The following is a 21,145-nucleotide window of genomic DNA, read 5'->3' on the forward strand; positions in this document are numbered from 1 at the left end:
GTTGGAAGACAAGAAATGAAACCAAAGAATCACCTGCAAAGCCCAACGTTACTGAAGATATATCCTATGGGGTAATAATGGAAAGGGAAGGTCTCTGGCATTCTTCTTTAGGGGAAACCTGGGAACCTGATAATTGGTTAGATGAGCAACAGAAAAGCCAGGATAGACATCTGGGCCAAGTGGCAGTTACACATGAAGAAACCCTCACTGAGAGGACATTTGGAGGTAACGAATTTGCAAGATGTTCTAGTCAGGGGTCAATCCTTGATATACAACAAAGTATTCCTGTAGGAAAAAGGCCCCATAATCAGAATTCACATAAAGAAGACACTAAACAGAATTCTGAATTAATTAAAACTCAAAGTATGTTTGTTGGGAAGAAAATCTATGAATGTAATGAATGTAGGAAAACCTTCAGCCAGAGCTCATCTCTTCTTAAGCACCAGAGGATTCATACTGGGGAGAAACCCTATAAGTGTAATGTATGTGGAAAGCACTTCATCGAACGCTCCTCCCTTACGGTGCATCAGAGAATTCATACTGGAGAGAAACCCTATAAATGTAATGAATGTGGGAAAACCTTCAGTCAGAGCATGAACCTTACTGTTCATCAACGAACTCATACTGGAGAGAAACCCTATCAGTGTAAAGAGTGTGGAAAAGCTTTCCGTAAGAATTCATCCCTTATTCAACATGAAAGGATTCATACTGGAGAGAAACCCTACAAATGTAATGAATGTGGGAAAGCTTTTACCCAAAGCATGAATCTTACAGTGCATCAAAGAACTCATACAGGAGAAAAACCCTATGAATGCAACGAATGTGGAAAAGCCTTCAGTCAGAGCATGCATCTTATTGTACATCAGAGAAGTCATACTGGAGAAAAACCCTATGAGTGTAGTGAATGTGGGAAAGCCTTTAGTAAAAGCTCAACCCTTACCCTGCATCAGCGAAATCACACTGGAGAAAAACCCTACAAATGTAACAAATGTGGGAAATCCTTTAGCCAAAGCACATACCTTATAGAACACCAGAGACTTCATTCTGGAGTAAAACCTTTCGAATGTAATCAGTGTGGAAAAGCTTTCAGTAAGAATTCATCTCTTACTCAGCATCGGAGAATTCATACTGGAGAGAAACCTTATGAATGTATGGTATGTGGAAAACATTTCACTGGGCGATCCTCCCTTACTGTACATCAGGTTATTCATACTGGAGAGAAACCTTATGAATGCAATGAATGTGGAAAGGCCTTCAGCCAGAGCGCATATCTTATTGAACATCAAAGAATCCATACTGGTGAGAAACCCTATGAATGTGATCAGTGTGGAAAAGCCTTCATTAAGAATTCATCCCTTATAGTGCATCAGAGAACTCATACAGGAGAGAAGCCCTATCAGTGTAATGAATGTGGAAAAGCCTTCAGTCGGAGTACAAACCTTACACGACATCAGAGAACTCATACATGAGTTAAGTTTTCACTGAGCCCTTCGCCAGGATTAACTGTTCAGTGATAATCAGATAAGTCCTGTAACATAGAAACCTCATAAATGTAATGGCTGTAGGAATCTTTCAGTTGAAGTATAAATTACTATATGAGATCATACAGACCACTGCAGAAAAACCATATAAAATAGAGAAACTTTAATTCATAAAGTAAAACTTACTCCTTGACATCAGAAGGTTGAAATAGCTCATGCTGTAAACAATGAGGATTCGCATTGAAGAGAAGTTGTGTTGTGTCATACTGCAGATCTCCTTTGGACATCAAAGACTTCACACTGGAGAGAAAATGTGAGCGTGCTTAACTGGACAGCCCAAAGACCTGGTATGTAGTCCTCATCTGCCACTAACTTGGACAAGTCACCTACTTTCACCAGGTCATAGTGTCCTTATTTGGTAAAGGAGGGATTTTGAATTTAGAAGGTCTCCAGAATCCCGATTAGCTCTAAAATGCTGTAAACCTATAGATATAACCAATACTGGGAAATCCTTGACGTTTTACCATGTTATGTGTGTTATCTAGATGCTCCTAATCCGCAATCAGGTTTCCCTGGATGTTTTGAGTCAAAATTCTCTACCTCTACCAAAGCCTATTCTTATCCCTCCATGTCCCTCCCCCGACCCCCTGCACTGTTATCTTCTCCCCTAAAACGTAGGCTGATTGCTACTGGGTGATGAAATAACTGTACAGATCTTAATGCCATAGCATGCTGTTTTGAGTTCTCAATTAAGTCATTAAACTACTGTTAAATAAGCTAATTAGAAAACAGTATAACTTAAATATAGTTTCTAAGTACATAGGATTCAAATACATATCTTTGTATCATAGTCTATCAAAGTGGAAAGACACTGAACATTAAGAGACATGGAAATTTGACATCGTAACAAAATCTTGGCAACTCAAAACATTCAGAACAGTCAGAGGTTTTATAGATCTACTGTGATGACAACAGTTAAGCCAATTTCATTTATTTCATACACAGTAAATAAGCGCTAGGTATGTGATAGACATGATTAGAAAATCAGACTGGGTAAGGTATATTCTTTGCTTTGCAAAGGCTAAACTAAGAAATTGGCAGTGGGATGGGAGAGGAAAGGAAGAATTCAACCAATAATGAGGCAGCATCTAGATAACGTGGTAATTGATTGAATGTAGGAACTTGAATTTATTTGGGTAGATGGAGTGCCATAATTAAGAACACATGAAGTTGACTGGTTTTGTGGGGCAATGAGAAGTTCTGTCTGGGGGATTTTAAACAATCTGTAGGTATCCAAGTGAAGATCCTGACAGACACCAGAATAACTAGCAGGGCAGTGATGAAGGGTTGCTCTGAGTCGGGTCACTGAACAGGGTTAAGTGGAGGAAGTAGAACCAGTAGGAGCTGAGAGGAAACAACAGCCGGAAGAAAAATGAAAAACAGAAGGAAAATTTAGAAGATGGCGGTACAGAAGTAAAAGAATGTTGTGTCGGGTAAAAACAGTTAACATTTTCAAATGCTTTGGGGGCTAAAGTAAGATAAAAATAGAAAATGGCCTTTGGTTTTGGTTATTGATAACCTGTTAAATATTAGTAGGCTGAAGAGTGAAATAAAGGTTGAAAAGGACTTAGGATCTTGACTGAGGAAGGAGACCTTTAGAAAGATAACTAGAGAGAGATTGGGGTTGAGAGAGAGTATATCTTTCAGAAGAGCTTTTTGGCTACAAATACTGGAAAGCCCAGTTAACAATGCTTACAGGCAAACCGGGATCTTATTTTTTTCTTCACGTAACAAGTCTGGAGGTAGGTTGGCATTGTTTCAAAGACAGAATTAATTCAATGCCTTGAGTTTCATGGCTTTTCCATCAGGGCTATATGATGGCTGCTCTGCTTCAGGTAAAAGAGCTGCATTCAAGGCAGGAAGAAAGGGGGTGGGAAGCAGCAGCAACAGCAACGTCTGTGCCTCTTATCAGGTTTTCCCAGAAGCCCCTCAGCAGACTTCGGCTTACGTCTCACTGACCACAGCTGTTATATGGAGGCCAGTCGCAAAAGACGCTGAGAAAATCCTCTTCCAGCTTCTAAAGTGGAAGTAGGCAAAGAAAAGGAGGTTGGAGAAAGGTTTTGATTGAACAGTCAACAGGCTGCCAATGAATAGTCTGCCAAGAGTGGTTTTACATGATCACTGAAAAGAAGAGGTATAGGAGAGTCGAAGGTGCAGAAAGGAGGCGATGGGCAGCTCAGAGTGGGAAAATAAGACTGAGGCAGAGGTAGAAGCTATAGAAATCATTTTCAGCCTTTTTCAGAGGAAGGAAACTTTTCACCCGGAGAGGTGGGAATCAAGAAATGATGGGTACCAATGTCTGTGGGTGGCAGTGGAGGAGGTTCACTATGGATGCCGAGCCCTTGGGCAGTTCAGTACCTTTGGGTTCTGTGGCCTCTACAGTCTAAGTCTTAGAACAAAGACAAAGGGAGACTGAAACACAAACTTGTATCCTCTGAAACCTACATCTTTAATATTTGTCCCTTACATCTAGTTTCCTCCTTTCCCTTCACATATTTTTTTCTAAAGGAGGCAGAGAAGAGATGGGTAGAAAATAGATGACAATGATAAAGACAGCAGCAAAACAAAGGGTCAGAAGGCAGGCATAGGTCAAGGCGGGGAGGAAGAATGCAGTGTACTGAAGCCTACGATGGATGCACTAACCCAAAACTTGGTAAAATATTAACCTTTAGAGGAAGCAGCTGGAGAAATGGGTCAGCCAAATGGATGCCTCACTACTTTTTCAGGAGTTTTGGAAGCTGTAGGCCCTCCTATGTCAGTTCTCAGTCATTCTGGGCTATGAGCAAGGAGGACAGCCTTTGGACCTCCCCTGTATCACCAGGGGCAGGACTCCCGGTTCTGCTTACTAGGCATGAGACCTTGGGCAAGACAACATCTTCGTGCTTCACTTATTTGCTAGTGGTGCAAGTCCCATAGCTTTGGATTACAGCAGACACTCAGGTAAAGTGCCTATAAAAGTGCCCAACATATTGAGAACATAGTTCTCAATAAATCTGTTATCACCCTCATATCCCTGAAATCAAAATAACATTCAGACTCCTGAGCATGGCATCCAGAAATTATCTTAGAATCACTGGACTCTCCAAACAAATGCCCTGTCGGCCGTTGATGTAACTAACTGTGGGGTGCTGTCCCTGCCGGGGACTGCTGTTAACAGCCTCCTAACTGGTTTCCCTGCATTGCCTTCCAGCCCCACCCCAGTGGACTAGGGATCCTGTCAAAATGTGCTCGGCCGCGTGGCTCTTGCGCAGACTCCTTGGGCGGTTTCCCATCACACACAGAACAAACCCAAAGGTCTTAAGATGGCCTTCAAGGTCTCTAGGACCCTTCAAGCCTCCTCCCCACACTCCCTTGTTCACTATGTCCTCTCCAGTCCCACTAACACTGCAAGGCCGCAGGCCCATCCAGCACACTTCTGTCTCTGGGACATCGCTGTCCCCTTCCCCTTAGACGGCTCTTCTCCAGATATTCACGCGGTTTCCTCTCTCGCGGGATTCACATTTCTGCTCAAATGTTACCTCCTCAAAGAGAATTTCCCAAGACAGTACTTAAGGTAATCCCCAGCCCCCTCCCCCGCTGTCACAGGTTCACTGCGTCATCACTACCTGGTTAAGTATTTTCTGTGTTTTACTGACTACCTCCTCTAGATTCCAACCTGCGTTAAGTGCAGGGTTTCGCTGCTCCTTCCCAGCGCCTAGAACAGCGCCTGGCACACAAGTGCTCCAAAAGTGTCAAGAGGATGAAACCTACCACAGAGCCCCAAACAGGGTCCTGTGGTGTCACACAAGTCACTGACACTGTCTCCTAAGAGGTGACGGCAGTTCCCCAAGTGACAAACCTCAGGTCACATTTTTGGCTTTTGGTTTAATTCACCACCGACAACGTTAATACCGCCTCTTTCCTTCCCGAGCTGGGTGAAAACGTGTAGTCAAAGGCAACGACGTATCTGCAATGGCATTTTCTATCCATCGCCTCATCTCTGTCCGACCCCACAGAAATAACCGCCACCCCGGCGTCCGACACCGTCTCCTCGGCCTCTGGGCTGCTTCCTCCCCCGACGAGTCGCCGACACCGAGGTCGGCTCTACCTTCTCGGCGTTTCTCCCGCGCCGCCGGCCGGGTCCCAGCCACCGTCCGGGNACCCCGCGGCCGCCCCAACCGCTCCCCGGCCCGGTCCTCGGAGCTCAGTCCCACCGCTTCCTCAAGTCGTCTCCGCGCGGTCCTCCTCCAGGAGGGCGTCTTTGCGGCTTCTCAACTCCTACTCCGTCCTCGGGGACCCTGCCCGATCCGCTCCCCGCGAACGACCTACTTTACCCTGTCGTCAACTTTTCGCTGGTCTTTACCTCCCAGCGTGTTATTTCAGGGCTGAGGCGGACTCGGAGTCTGACTGGAACGGAACCAAAGTCGCACGTCCCGGTTAGCGCACGGGGGATAGGACCGTAACGCCCCGCCGTGGCCCCTGGGAAATGTAGTTTCGGTACGGAAAGTTGCCAGGCGTGGTGTTGAAGGGCGAGGCCGTGTCTGCGCAAGCGCGTAATATCACTTTCTGCGCTGCCGCTGCTTCGCTCTCTGGGAAGTGGAGTCTGGGAAGCCCGAGTGTGGAAGCCTTCTGACTTGCGGGCGTTCAGTTCCGCGGCTCCCCGGGCAACGCGCAAGCGCAGTTCTGACCCGGGCTGCCAACTCCAGCTCATTGTGTTCCGCCTGCGATGAGGCGGCTGCGGTTTCTCGCCGCGGGTAGAGCCTCCTCAAAGGGCAATCCGGTGGTGACCAGGCACGGTGGCTAAAGCCGCGTCGGAGAACGGGAGCGGCTGAGGGCGGGGCTAGGGGGTCCGGGCCCGGGGCGAGAGGGCGGAGGGAAGGCCGAGTAGGTACGGGTCGTAGTCCGTTCTGGAGGATGCCGATCTGATGCCCCAAACTTCCCGGGACGTACGGCTGAGGTTTGATCTTAAGAGAAAAATGGAGGGTGACCAGGTGTGGGCTCTTGGTTCTAGGGTCCGAGTCTGCGAGTGCTTGTGCAGGAGGATGCGGTTAGGGCCTCTGCGTGGGTCTCGGAGCCGACTCCAGGAAGCCCGTTCTCGCTGCAGGGGTGGATGCCCCGTGCGTATTTCGGAGCCCAGTCTGCGGAACTCGCCCTGGCGGGGACAGCTGCAGCAGCAGCTCCTTGGGTCCGGAGGGTGTTGTATGAATGAGCCGCCTCCCCCCACCTCCTCCCCAGCCACACAAATACACTGCTTCTCGCTCACCTTTGGCTCTTTGTCACCCGGAGTGGGCCCCTGGAGTGGAGAGGCCTGAGGTCAGAGAGAACTTGATCTGAGAGGCCTTGACAATGAAGATCCAGCCTTCTTACCTTGCCTTTTGCGGCAGTCCTTCACTCCCCTCCCAGGATTAGGCAGCCTTCTGGGCAGGAGAGAAACTTCTGTTGAGACCTCTTAGGGCAAAGGCCAGAGAGTGGGTAGAAAGCTTGAGACCTGGGGGATGACGGGTGCTTTCTGCAGGAAACAGAAAGGAAAATGTGGAGGACTTGATCCAGATGCTGGCAGAAGGCGTGGGGGACAGTAATGGCTGCATGGGAAGGGATTCCCTTTACAGTGGAGGCCAGCGGAAGTTCCTCAGAGAGAGAAGAGAGAATTGGGAGCAAATAGGGACTAAGAATCTACTGCCTCAGGGTAACAGAATTCCCAGGATGTGAATGCCCCCAGGCTCACTCCAGACTTCGGTGTGATCTCTTTAACCCAGATTTCCTCTTACCAGGTGTGTAGAAATTTCTCGCCTAAGTCCGGTTCTGCCAGCCCCTAAAAGGGCTTATCAGAGAAGGAATGGCTGTCAGGCGCCTGCCAACCATGGTCCAGGTGAGTGCGGAGTGTCTCGNCGCTCAACCAACTGAGCCACCCAGGTGCCCCTGAACTGCCTTAATAGTTTTGAATGTAGAGGTGTGAAGAGTGTGGGCTCGTTTTTTGTTTTTTTAACCCTGACCAAGAGCTTTTCTCTTAATCCAGTCTCAGTTGGAGGCCTGACCCTGTTTTCCTTTTTCCTTGGCCCCCATGTTGGGCTCATCCAAATGGGTGAGGGAGCTAAGTAACTTGTTCAAGGTCACATAAATGACATACCCAGAGCCCAGGTTGTAACCTGTACCCTTTCCACTAGCAAGTAAGAGTAGGGGTCCAAAGTGTTGTTGGTTTTTTTTTTTTAATGTTTATTTTTTGAGAGAGAGCAAGCCAGCAAGGGGCAGAGAGAGAGGGAGAGAAAAATCCCAAGCAGGCTCCAAACTGTCAGCGCAGAGCCAGATGTGGAGCTCGAACCCACAAAAACCATGAGGTCATCACCTGAGCAGAAACCAAGAGTCAGACACTTAACCCACTGAGCCACCCAAGCTCCCCGGGGTCCAAAGTGGTTTTAAAGGGAGTCCCTAACATAGGAGTTGAGTGAAGAGGGAAATTGAAACACTTTCTCTGGGAAGTAAGACTTACTCTTTTCTTTTTTATGTTTTTTATACGAAGTCATTCAAAAGATATCGTTTTAAATTTTGATAAGTTACTAAGACACCGAGAGCAGGGCCAGCCTTCTTGCAATAAGGATATGGACTCCACCACCTTGAAGGAACTACCCTTCATTTGAATGTATAAAATCTGTCGACGCTGGTAAAATCATTCTAATTCCCTCACATATTTAAGCCTGCCCAGACCTGGAATCTGCGGCAGAAAACCCTGGAAGAGGTGAGCAGCTGGTTGAAGGTGCCATGTGCAGCCACCTCATGTCTCACTGGCTGCTCACCTTTCTGCTTCCGGTGTGACCTGTCCCTTAGCACCCATCTCTGGTACTGCTTTTTTCTTGAAGCCTGTCTCTGTGGTGCCAATCCACTGTGACCTCTCCCTTCCTTGACCCTTTCCTCACATGCATTGTTGGTGTCACGCACTTTGTTTCATATTGTTATTATGGTAGTGATGAAAAAGTGCACAGTGGTCCCTGACAAGTTGGTTCATGGGTTCAATCCAACAGGTGTGCAAATCTCTGAGTACAGAGTACAGGTCACGAAACCCTACATCAGACTACTTTAAGCAAAAGCGGGCCTTTACTGGAAGGTTACTGGGATTTCTCCCAAGTATTTCTCCACATGCAAGGGAGCGACTGGACTTACTGGGCTGTGGAGGTAGGGTCTACAACAATCAAAAAGTCCTTTCTCTTAGACCCTTGGCTTTCTTCTCAGGGCTTCTGCGTAGCTCTATCTCAGTGCACACCAGCTCTCTTGGCTTCTCAGCCAAGAGTTTCCAAGGAAAGCACTCTTTGTGATAGAGGGGACAGGTCACCTTGTCCAGAAGGACTGTTTCTGTGGGAACCGTGTACATGCCTGGGGGTGAGCAGGTGAGCAGCTGAAGACAAGAAGGAGTTGGCTAAGCAACGTATAATAGGGGCTGGGTACATGGGCCATGTTCTAGAAAACATGCCAGGAAGACAAGAGAGATGTGGAAATCGTTCACAGCTGTTTGGAGTTAACCGTCCAGTGGGGGAAGGCGAGAGTGAGTGAGAACTCACAATAAAGTGGGACGGTGCTTTGCTGCATCTGCGCCCGTGATAAGGCAGTTGAGGAAGGCCATGTCTAGGAAGTAATGTAGAGGCTGAGCCTGAGTAGGATTTGATCATGGGGTGGGGGTAGAGGCGGGGCGGGGTAAATCTAGGGAGATGGGAGAAAATGTTCATGGCAAAAGGGACAGCAAGGGGGCACCTAAGTGGCCCAGTCGGTTGAGCATCCCAACTTTGGCTCAGGTCATGACCTCACGATTTGTGAGCTCGAGCCCTGCATCAGGCTCCGCAACTACAGCACTCAGCCTGCTTCAGTTCTCTGTCTGTCTGTCTGTCTCTCCCTCTCTCCTGCCCCTGCTTGTGTTCTGTCTCTCTGTCTCTCTGAAAAAAAAACTTAAAAAATATATTTTAAAAAAATGGGAACAGCAAGTCCGAAGTCTCAGTGCTGAGGAAGCATATCTTGGCCCCGGTACACATTTCCGCAAAGCAAGGAAACAGAGTCTGATAAAAGCCCGGCCCCTGGGAGCCCCTGAGGAAAGGCTCTTGTTGTCACAGAGCCCCAGGCTGCTCTGTGCTAAGGGTCCTGCAGACCTCAGCTAGCTCCTTGGGCCTGCCAGGCATCGCCTTTCCCAGAGAGCCGTGGGAGGGGGTAGCCGCAGGTCACCAGGGCTGGGTTTGCTGTTACAGGAATCCGTGACCTTCAAGGATGTGGTCGTGCTCTTCACCCGGGACGAGTGGGCACAGCTGAGCCCCGCTCAGAGGGCCCTGTACCGGGATGTGATGCTGGAGAACTACAGCAACCTGCTCTCACTGGGTAAGTGGGGGCCTCCGAGGCCGATCTTCACATTTGGGGTCTCTCGCCAACCCTTATAAACTCTTAGACGGGCTGCATCCAGAAGACTGGGCTGGGAGTGGGCCGATCGAGGATGTCATCTTCAGGGCGCCGCATGCCTACCCCTGGCGCCCTGGGTACATGGCTCTTTTGTTGGAGTCCAAGTGCAGAGGCTTCACGGGTGACCAGGTTGAATCCTCTACCCCTTTCGGCAGGGGGAACGACACGGGGACAGCCTGTCTGTGTTGTTGGGCCCCGGCCAGCTTGTCTCCCTCCTGGGAATTCATCTGTTGCCTAGCCTTCCTCTCGGGTCACTTTTTCCAGGAAGCCCGCAGGACCGACCTCCTTGCGATGAGTGTATCGCTGGTGTGAACAGATGTACTCTATCTTCCCCTCAAAAACAGGACTCTTAGGCCCCCAACCGGATGTGTTTTCCCAACTGGGAAAAGAAGAGTGGATGCTGGAGGGCGCCTCGGGAGGCTTCTGTCTTGGTAAGAACCCCACACACGGCGGGCATTGGGAGAAGCTCGGCACACACTCCAGGCCCGTGGACTGAGAAGCATCTTTTCCCTTCCCGTCCTCCCCAGCATCTTGTTGCCCCGTGGGCGCGTGGGCCCTCCCAGTCCCGCCACTCTGACTTAACAACATCATCCAGTCTTCCATTACTCATCGTTACCATTAGTTCTTATTTTACTTGTTGGGGGTGGGGGAGAATTAGGAAGATGAAGGAGTTTCATGCCTAGAAGTCAGGTGCTGGTAATGGTATGAAAAACCAGATGGTCACGGTTCAGGCCCTCCCATGTGCCTCTCCCGACCCTTTGGGTCCAGCACCTCATGTTTCTGAATTGCCTGGACACCCCAAACCTTGAAGTGATTCATGGGGGATGATCAGTGGTTAGCCAGTCAGACACGGAAAGAAGCCTTGTTTTATGCTTCCCAATAAAGTTTCATAGCTGTTCCTCTCCTCTTTTGAAGATGTATTTTTATTTTTGAATAGAACCATCTTCTCATTTGGTCTTTAACCAGAAATTGCTGCTATGAAGAAATGGTAGTCCCTTCCAAGTATGTATTGCCCTCCTGTGTGACTCTCTCTTAAAGTGTTCATTAGATCAAGTTTGAAGAATAAAGAAATGACACCCATACCCCACTGTCCAGCTTAAGAAACAAAACGTAGGGCACATGGGAAGTCCAGTATGCCTCGCATCACTGCACCTTCCTCCCTTCAATGAGAGAGCCACTAGCTTGAATTTTCCACCAGCAGCTCCTGCACTGTTCTTCATGGTTTTCCCACATTTATCTGGAGCTCTTAGCAATGTCATTTAGCTTTGCGTGCTTTTAAGTCTGATATATGGGGGCCCCTAGGTGGCTCAGTCAGTTGAGCATCCGACTTCGGCTCAGGTCACGATCTTGAGGTTCGTGGTTTCGAGCTCCTTGTTGGGCTCTGTGTGACAGTGTGGAGCCTTCTTCAGAGCCTCTGTCCCTCTCTCTGCCCTTCCTCCACTTGCGCTCTCTCAAAAAAAATTCTTTTTAATTACAAAAAGTTTTTATGTTTGGTATATGTATTGTACAGTTAGATATGTTTCCACGAGTTGATCTTTTTAAACCCTTGTTGAGGTGTGTACTTCTGTACTTTGATATTCCTTCACTGATGACACCTTCATTCGTTCTTTCTGTTGCTGGCAGACCTGTGGGTTGTTTCTAGACTTTGCTGTTTGGAATAATGCTGACTGAATATTCTTATACATGTTTCCTTATACACACAGGCCTTCACTGGGAGTCTTTTTAAGGTATGTGCACAGGTGTAGAAATAGTGGGCTTAAGGGTATGTGCTTCTTCAACTCTTCGAGACTATTCCAGATTACTGGTTAAATTAGTTGTTTCAAATTATACTGATGGTTCATGCAAGTTCTTGTGACTTTATGTTCTTGCCAAAATTTGGAACTGTTAGACTTTTAGAAATTCTCCTAGGCCCTTCCTGCAAAATAGTATCTCCCTGTGGTTTTGATTTCCATTTCCTTGTTTACTAGTGAAATTGGACATCTTCTCGTGTGTTGATGATTTGTGTTCTGGGACTTACATATTCATATTCTTTGCCCATTTTTCTATTATAGTTCATCTTTTCCTTAGTCATTTGTAAGAAGTCCTGTTTATTCAGGAATCAAATAAGTGTGTCACTTTATAGCTTATCTTTTTCTTTGCTAACAGAAGTTCTTAATTAGCAAAGTAAAATGTATCAGTCTTTTGCCTTAAAGGTCTTTATCTTCGTGCTTTTTGTGTTGTGTTTAAATGATCCTTTCTAGGGGTGCCCGAGTGGCTCAGTTGGTTAAGTGCCCAACTTCGGCTCAGATCATGATCTCATGGTTTGTGAGTTCGAGGCCCATATCAGGCTCTGTGCTGACAGCTCAGAGCCTGGAGCCTGCTTCGGATTCTGTGTCTCCCTCTCTCTGCCCCTTCCCTGCTCGTGCTCTGTTTCTCACTCTGTGTCAAAAATAAACTTTAAAAGAAAAATTTTAAATAAGCCTTTCTATCCTTAGATCCATTAGGGAAGGACTTGGTTGAATGGAAGCATGAATTCCTAATAATAATCAACTTTTATGTTTCTTTTCTGTTGAAGTCTTGTGAGAAGTTTGCTTTTTTATAGACTTTTTCAAATGTTTATTTTGAGAGTGAGAAAGAGAGTAAACAAGGAAGGGGCAGAGAGTGAGGGGGAGAGCAGGTTCCACACTGTCAGCACAGAGCCCAGCGCAGGGCTTGAATGCCACGAACTGTGAGATCATGACCTGAGCCGAAACCAAGAGTGAGGCACCTAACTGACTAAGGCATTCAGGCGCCCCTTTAATAGACTTTTTAATGAATAAATGTATGACTCTGCTGATCCTTTCTATCTGACTTTTTTGGAGTTTATTCTGTTCTTTTTATTTTTAGCACTAAGTTTTATCACGGTAACGCACACATGTAATGAAACTACAGTGTTTATTACAAAAACCAGTGACCCCATTTCCCTATTTTCCCCTCTGGAGAGGTAGCCACTTCTCTCTTCTTTTAGCTGATTATTTGGTGTAATTGCTTCCAAATAATGACATTTCTGTTATCCCTAACCTGAGAGTTCCCTCTGCCCTCTTTGCAGATAATCCCCGCCCCCATCCCTAGGCCCTGGCAACTTGTCATCTGCCTCTGCCATTTTGAGTTTACCCTCCCAGGATTTCATGCACATGGAGCTCTACAGTACGTTCTCCTCAGTGTCTGATTGTCACTTAGCCAAGTAGCTTTGAGACTCCTCCTTGCTGTTTCAGGTGTCAGTGGTTCTTTGCCATCACTGCTGTCCGGAGATAGCACTGATCATTCATCACTGGTGAACATTTGAGTGTTTTCAGGCTTTGGCTAAGGCTGCTGTGAACGTTCTGGTACAGGGTTTTGTGTGGATGTCTTTTTTTTTTTTTTAGTTTATTTATTTTGAGAGAGAGAGAGAATAGGGGAGGGGCAGGGAGAGGGAGACCGAGAGAATCCCAAGCAGTTTCCGCACTGTCAGCAAGGAGCCTGATGCAGGGCCCAAACCACAAACCACGAGATCATGACCTGAGCCCAGGTCGAACGCTTAACCGACTGAGCCACCCAGGCGCCCCTGTGTGGATGTCTTGTAGTTCATATGCTCCTGGGGACATATGTTTTCACTAAGAGACGTGCCTGGAAGCGGAATCCTGGCTTTATACTGTTTAAAACCATACTTTGTTGGTGCGCCTGGGTGGCTCAGTCAGTTAAGCATCTGATTTCGGCTCAGGTCATGATCTCACAGTTCGTGAGTTTGAATCCGCATCAGGCTCTGTGCTGACAGCTCAGAGAATGGAGCCTGCTTTCAGATTCTGTGTCTCCCCTTCTCTCTGCCCCTCCCCTGCTCGTGTTCTGTCTCTGTCTCTCTCTCTCAAGAATAAGTAAAACGTTAAAAAAATTTTTTTTAAACCATACTTTGTCTTTTTTTAATGTGGGACAATGCAGATGGGGGTATTACTCGTTAATTCAGGCCACCCTGAAGTGACGTGGGCCCTGGTGAGAGCAGATTTACGTGCTCATGTCTTCAGCGAGCCCAGTCTCTCCTCACCTCAGTTCCTCTTCAGTGCGGTAAAACCTGGGGGTGTTTGACTCCCCTCTTGATTAGATGAGTGTGTTCTCCTGTGTCACTAGACGTTAAGACCAATACTCGCTTATATGTAGACGATGTGTTATTATTATCACAGTCGAGGAAAAGCTTTAATAGATAGAACTATTCAAAGGAAGTCAGCAATTGGTTATTTTTGGTGACCCACAGTATCATTTTTGAAAACCATCTGCCAGATCTTTTTGAGCAAACATTTTTTGAATACCCAGAAAAATACACAAATTTTATGTGTAGAATTCACACATTTTTGCAGTGTAAATACTGTATAACCAGCACTTCTAAAAGAAAAAGAACGTTACCAGCATGTTAGACATCTCCCATCCCCTCTGTTTCTTTTGTTCTAAAGATAACTACTACCCCAACCATGGCTTGTTTGGCCTATTTTTGAAGTGTGTATAAGCGGAATCATACAGTATGTCTCCTCTGGGTCTGGCTTCTCTCCTTCAGCAGTATGTTTGCCATTGGTTGGTGGGTTCATTCTCATTCATGTACAGTATTTCACTGTGTAAACCCACCATTTATATTCTCTACTGTTGCTAGATGTTTGGTTTCTTTCTAGCCTGGAGCTACTATGAATAGTACTGCTTTGAACGTTCCTGTAGGTCTTTTAGAGAATATATGTATACATTTCTCTCGGGTATATAGCTAGGACTACTATGTTCATGAGTATGCAGGCTTTAGTAGACCCTGCCACGGGGTTTTCCAAAGTGGCGATCCTAATCTGTCCCTGAACCAGCAGGATTTGAGGGCTCCATATCCTCCTATAGGCCTAGTATTGCCATTTAAACATTTCGTCTGCCACTCTAGAGGATGTAGGGAGTACCTGATTGTATCTCAACTTAAGACTGAAATTGATCATCTTTACAATTTTTGTTAATGTTTATTTATTTTTGAGAGAGAGAGGGAAAGAGATCGTGAGCAGGAGAGGGGCAGAGAGAAAGGGAGACACAGAATCCAGGCTCTGAGCTGTTAGCACGGAGCTGAACGCAGGGCTCATGCAAACTCACGAACCGTGAGATCATGACCTGAGCCAAAGTCAGAGTAGTTCAACCAACTGAGCCACCCAGGTGCCCCGATCATTCTTATTTTTAATGTCTTTAATATCCTCCTATAAAGTATCTGTAAATCTTTCCCTTTCTATATAGTTGTCTGATCTTTTCTTACCGATCGATAGGGTTGCATATTTGGGATTTGAGTCGTCAGTCATGTATGCAAATAGATATACTTCCCCCCCTTGAATAATAGTGTCATTTGATAAACAAGTTATAAATTTTTAAGATAGTGTAGTTAATCAGGATGTGGGTTTTTGTGGTTTTGTTTTGTTTTGCTTTTTGCCCCTTGTGGTTAATGCTTTTTGTGTTCTACATCACACCCTTAAGCCCATGAAGACCTTTCTTTACCTGTAGCAGCTTTATTCTTTTGTCCTTCATACTTCGTTCTGAAATCAACATGGAAAATTTATTGTTCATTGTTTCCCATATGGTATCCAGTTGACCCAGGATGGTTTACTGAAAAGACTAGCTTTCTCCCCACTGTATTACAGTATTTCCTTATCATACATGTGGTGACTACATTGTGCACGAGTCTGATTCTGGGCTCTATAATCTCTTGCATGTGTCTGTTTGTACATAGGTCTGTTTGTAGACTCTGTTCTGTTTCATTCTTTCTGTCTAATCTCTTGTGCGAATACATAATATCTTAATTAACGTTACGATGAATCTTACACTTGATGATCTGAGTCCTCCAGCTTTGTTCTTTTCTTTCCTTTCAGAATTCTTGAATTGACTTTTCAATTTCCACAAAATTCCTGCTGGCATTTTAATAAGAATTGGCCTGGCTCTGTAGACTAACTGGGAAGAATTGGTAGTATTCCATTCTGTGAATATGTTATATCCCTGTATTTGTTTAGGTCTTCTTTGTAAGTTCTCTGAAATTTTTTGTTGATTTATGTGTATGGTTCTTGCACATCTTTCACTATATTTATAAGTATTATTTTTGTTTTTGATACAATTATAAATATCTTTTGAAACTTTTCCAGTTATTTGTTGCTGGTATATCGATGGACTATTGGTTTTATGTATTGATCTTATGCCCAGCTTTACTAAGTTCCCTTATTAATTCTAATAGATTGTAGATTATTTTGTGTTTTTATATGAACATAATCATATTATCTGAGAATAATGACATTTTAATTTTTTCTTTTCCAATCATCTTTTCTCTTTCTCTACCTGTGTACTGATTAAGACTTTTAGTGGAACATTAAATAGAAATTGTGATAACAGATACTTTATTTTCATTGTGGTCTCAGGAATGTTTTCAATAGTTTGTAATTGTGATGTATGGTGTAGAATTTTTATAGATACTCTTTATCAGATTAAGAAAGTTATGTTCTCCTACTTTACTGAGATTTTATCATGACTAGGTATGGAATTGGGCCAATTTCAGCATCTGTTGAAATAATGATGTGATTTTTTTTCTTCTTTATTTTGTTAATATGGTGAATAACATTGAGTGAATGAAATGTGAAAACAACGTTGAATTTCAACATATTTGTGATCCATTAACCTTTTTTATATCACGTTTTTATATTCATTTTGTTGATTTAGGTTTAGGAATTTTACATCTGTGTTGACAAGAAAGAATGGTCTGCGATTTTATATTTTTTAAAAATTGTCCTCATCATGGGGCACTTGGGTGCCTCAGTCGGTTAAACATCCTGCTTTTGACCTTGGCTCAGGTCATGATTTGAGATAGAGCTCCACCCCTCACCAGACTCTGCACTGACAGCACCAGAGCCTGCTTGGGATTCTCCCCCTTTCTCTGCCTCTCCCCTGCTTGCTTGCTCGCTTGTGCACGCAATCTCTCTCTCACAAAATTAAATAACTAACTAACTGGAGTTTTAAATTGTCCTCATCAGATTCTGACAGGTTGTGCTAACTTTGTAAAACCAATTAGATATGTTCATTCTTTTCATTTCTCTGAAAGAGCTTGTGTAAGATTGGTGTTATTTCCTTCTTAAATGTTTAGACAAATTCACTAGTGAAGCCATCTCTGGCAATTTCTTTGTGAGAAAGTTTTAAATTGAAGAATCAATTTATTTAATATAGGAGCATTCAAATTTTCTTTCTCTTTCTTTCTTTCTTTCTTTCTTCCTTCCTTCCTTCCTTCCTTCCCTTTCCTTTCCTTTATTTCCTTTCCTTTCCTTTCCTTTCCTTTCCTTTCTTTTCTTTTCTTTTCTTTTCTTTTCTTTCTTTTCTTTTCTTTCCTCAGTTTTGGTACTTTGTACCTTTCTAGGAATTTGACCCTTTTGTCTAAGTGGCCAAATTATTAGCATAAAGTTTCCTCATTATGTCATTATCGTTTAAGTTACCATGAAATTTGTCCTGATGTCACCTTTATCATTACTGATATTACTAATAGGTGCCTTCTTTCTGTTCTTGATTAGTCTTTATTTTTTTTTTGTACCTTTCTAGGAATTTGACCCTTTTGTCTAAGTGGCCAAATTATTAGCATAAAGTTTCCTCATTATNACACATGTGAGCTGGGGAAGGCCAGAGAGAGGAGAGAGAATCCCAAGTAGGCTCTGTACTGTCAGCCTGATGTGGGGCTCAGTCTCAGAAACCATGAGATCATGACCCAAGTGAAATCAAGAATTGGACACTTGGGTCTGAGCAACCCAGATGCCCCTGTTCTGATTAGTCTTAATGGAAGTCTTTAGAAATGTATTGTTTAATTTAGAAATATCTATGGATTGTTTAAGTATCTTTTTGGTATTTTGGTATTCATTTCCAGCTTAATTCCACTGAGTTCAGAGAACATATTCTCAGCGACCTCAGGCCTATGAAATGTATTCATATTGCTTTACGGACCAGTATAAAGTCAGCTTGGGTAATGTTCTGTATTCACTAAGAATATATATTCTGTCACTATTGGGTATACTGTTACCAAGTATATTAATTAAGTCAGATTTGTTTATTGGATTGTTGAGCTCATCCCTATTCTTAAAGGTTTGATTTCTGAGTTTTTGAAAGTGGTATATGAACATATCTTACTAGGATTATTAAGATTTCTCCATTTTTGCTTTTCATTTTCTCAATGTCTACTTTATACATTTTGAAATTATGTGCAAATGTAGATTTGTTTACACGTTCCTGGAGAACTATCCCTTTTGTCCATATGAAATATCTGAAAGTCCCTTCTTTCTAATATTGCAAAATTTGTCTGGGTATTACATGTACCAACTTTCTTGTGGTTATTGCATGCATGATAAATCCTTTTCATTCTTTTCTATATTTCTCTGTCTGTATTTTTGGTGTTTCTCTTCTAATAGTCATTTAGTTGGATTTTGTTCAATCTAATCCCAGTATCTTAGTTTTTTAACAGGATATGTAAACCAGTTACTAATATGTATGGGATTGGATACCTGTTACCTTATTATTTATTTTCTCTTTTACTCACCTGCTTTAAATTATCTTTTGTTTTCCATTTTGCTTTCTCCTAAGCTTTTATTGTTTGATTTTCATCCTGTATTAGCTTGTTAATATCTAACAAGCTTGTTAATATCTTTTTTAGCTACTAGACTTTGTTGGTAAATCTAATTAGTAAAACCAACTTGCTGTTATACAAAATAACTTTTTACTTTTAATAATTCCCAGACCATGCTAGTACCTTAAAATATTAACTCCCATTTTCTTTCACCTTTTGTGTTATTTTTTATATGTATTTCATTACACATATCTTTTCAGTCTCTCAAGACATAATTATTGTGTGCAATAATACTTATATGTTCACATATTTACCTTTTCTTTCCTTAAAAACTTTGAGATAAAATTTTTTAATGTTTATTTGATAAACATTTTGTTTATCAAATAAACATTTTGTTTATTAAGTAAGCATTTTTAATGTTTATTAAGTAAACATTTTGTTTATTAAGTAAGCATTTTAATGTTTACTTAATAAACATTTCTCTCTTTGAGAGAGAAACACAGTGCAAGTTGGGGAGCTGCAGAGAGGGAGACATAGGCTCCAGGCTTTAAGCTGTCAGCACAGAGCCCAACGTGGGGCTTGAACCCACGAACTTTGAGATCATTACCTGACCCGAAGCTGGACGTTTAACCGACTGATCTGCCTAGGGGCCCCCACATATTTACTTTTTCTATTGCTTTTTATTCCTTCTTACATTTCCATGTTTCCACCTGGGATTTTTTTATGCCTAGAACACTCTTACTACTGTTTTTTTTTTTAAACTATGGGTCTGCTGGTGACATGTATCCATTTCATATTCACTTCTTGGGGATATTTTCTTTCTCTTAAATTCTGTTTGGCAGTTATGTTCTTTCAACACTTCTGATGTTATTTCATTGTCTCCTGGCTTTCATTGTTTTTGTTGAAAAGACACCTGTCTTATTTTTTCTCTCTCTGTCAAGCAACTATCAAGATAAACCTAGGTTTTCAGTAGTTTTACTGTGCTGTGCGTAGGTCGATTTTCTTTGTATTTATCCTGCTTGGAATCTCTAGTGCTTCTCACATTCATTTTTCAGCCTTTATTATTTTTTTTCCAACAATATTTTTGCCCTCTTCCTTCCCCCATTCCAGAACTTGTCACACATATATTCAATCTCTTCATCATGCCTTCTCTGTCTCTTTTAATTTTTTTTCTGCAAGTTTTATCATAGATATTTTCTGCTTATGTATTTTTCCAGGGCACTATTGCTCCCTTCTGCTATGTCTAATTACTGTTAAATCTGTCTGTTCAGTTCTTAATTTCAATTATTTATATTCTTCAGTTCTAGAATTTTCATTTGATTCATTGGTTCCAGTCTTCTATTGGAACTCTTATTCTTATCTATTTTGTTGAACATGTTAATCACACGTATCTTAAAACCCATGTCTGCTGTTTCAGAGTCTGTAACTCCCTCTCTCTCTGACCCTCCCCTGCTCACGCTGTCTCTCTCTCTCCTAGAAATAAATAAAACATTTAAAAAAAAAAAAAAAACAAAAAAACCCATGTCTGATAACCTTGGTATCTGAGTTCTGTGGGTCTTTGTCTATTATCTGTTTTTCTCTCTTGACTTAATTGCTTTGTATTCCTGGTGCATTTGGATTGAATCCCTGATACTGGATCTGAGGTACTGAAGAGGCTCTGGGTAATGTTCTCCTCCTCCAGAGAAGATTTGCCTTTTCCTCTGGTAGATAGCCATGGTACAAGGGAACCACCTTAATCCCAGCAGGAACATGTTACCTGGAGATTGCAGTGCTTCTAAAGCTTTACTTGTCTCTGGTTTGTCCTTGCCGCCCTCCACGAGTGCCAGCTGAGAACTTCACATGCATGACCGCCACCCCCTTCCTTGGAAGGTCCTGGTCTCCGTTTTTGGCTCTGTAGTATCTTTTTTTCTTTTTTTTTTAATGTTTATTTATTTATTTTTGAGAGAAGGTTGAGTGTGATCAGTGGAGGGGCAGAGAGAGAGGGAGACACAGAATCTAAAGGAGGCTCCACACTGCCACTGCAGAGCCTAGTGTGAGGCTTGAACTTAACCAACTGTGAGATCGTGACCTGGGCCGAAGTCAGGCACTTAACCGACTGTTGGCTCCAAAGTATCTTAAGACTAGAAAATTTTGAAGTTCTCCTTAGGTTTGGTTTCTTCCCCTGAGAAGTTTCAGAATTCAGCAGATTCTATAAGGAAAAACCCAGTAAGTATGGGGATTACCTGTTGCCCTTCTCTTCGAAATATTAGACTATCAAGTTGGCCTCAAGTGACATCTGATGCCTTTAGACAGAGTTTTTGTTTCTCAGTTAAGATTTTCCAGTTGTTTTCTGCAGCAGTGTCTCCCGCAGCCCACTCTATCAGGTCCAAAAGCGAGTCAGCCCTTAAAACCTTAAGATTTGGCAGTCCTGGTGTTTAACTGACCATTCTTTGTTTTGAGCAATGATGTATTATTCTGAGCTCACCAGGACTGTAGCTTTAAAATGCACCTGCTTTAACTTTCTTTACCAGATAAGTGAAGGAGGTTGTTTAGTTTTGTTTTGTTTCATGGATTATAGCTCTTTGTAGAAGTTTCTGGAGTGTTTAGGGAGAAAAAAAGTGATGAGGGAGGCTTGTTC

The 21,145-nt window shown here is 43.5% G+C and overlaps 2 protein-coding genes and 1 long non-coding RNA gene across 9 annotated transcripts in view; 2 read left to right on the forward strand and 1 right to left on the reverse strand.

Annotated features, from left to right (window-relative positions):
* The window catches only part of ZFP2 (ZFP2 zinc finger protein), a 46,107-nt gene extending 43,823 nt beyond the window's left edge, over positions 1-2,284 (forward strand). For 4 of the 5 annotated variants that reach the window (XM_077746245.1, XM_077746244.1, XM_077746246.1 and 1 more), the window contains one exon: positions 1-2,284. In XM_077746245.1, the coding sequence (XP_077602371.1) occupies positions 1-1,469 (1,469 nt within the window). In that variant the 3' untranslated portion in view covers positions 1,470-2,284. The other variant, XM_077746248.1, reaches the window with a different exon arrangement.
* Positions 1,630-6,168, reverse strand: LOC144216821 (uncharacterized). 2 transcript variants are annotated; one of them, XR_013330765.1, is made up of 2 exons: positions 5,884-6,168; positions 1,630-1,781 (listed from the first exon to the last, which is right to left on the reverse strand). It is a non-coding gene; the product is annotated as an uncharacterized LOC144216821 (long non-coding RNA). The 2 variants fall into 2 exon arrangements; XR_013330766.1 differs by having other exon boundaries at positions 5,855-6,168.
* Positions 6,123-21,145, forward strand: part of ZNF454 (zinc finger protein 454) — a 22,255-nt gene continuing 7,232 nt past the window's right edge. The window contains exons 1-5 of one of the 2 annotated variants that reach the window (XM_077746252.1): positions 6,484-6,705; positions 7,292-7,389; positions 8,537-8,687; positions 9,746-9,872; positions 10,295-10,381. In XM_077746252.1, the coding sequence (XP_077602378.1) occupies positions 8,652-8,687; positions 9,746-9,872; positions 10,295-10,381 (250 nt within the window). In that variant the 5' untranslated portion in view covers positions 6,484-6,705; positions 7,292-7,389; positions 8,537-8,651. Of the gene's footprint in view, positions 6,312-6,483; positions 6,706-7,291; positions 7,390-8,536; positions 8,688-9,745; positions 9,873-10,294; positions 10,382-21,145 lie in introns of those variants that run through there. The other variant, XM_077746253.1, reaches the window with a different exon arrangement.

This window comes from Crocuta crocuta, unplaced genomic scaffold (assembly GCF_008692635.1).
Source record: "Crocuta crocuta isolate KB4526 unplaced genomic scaffold, BGI_CrCroc_1.0 scaffold218, whole genome shotgun sequence".
NCBI classification, from domain to species: Eukaryota; Metazoa; Chordata; class Mammalia; order Carnivora; family Hyaenidae; genus Crocuta; species Crocuta crocuta.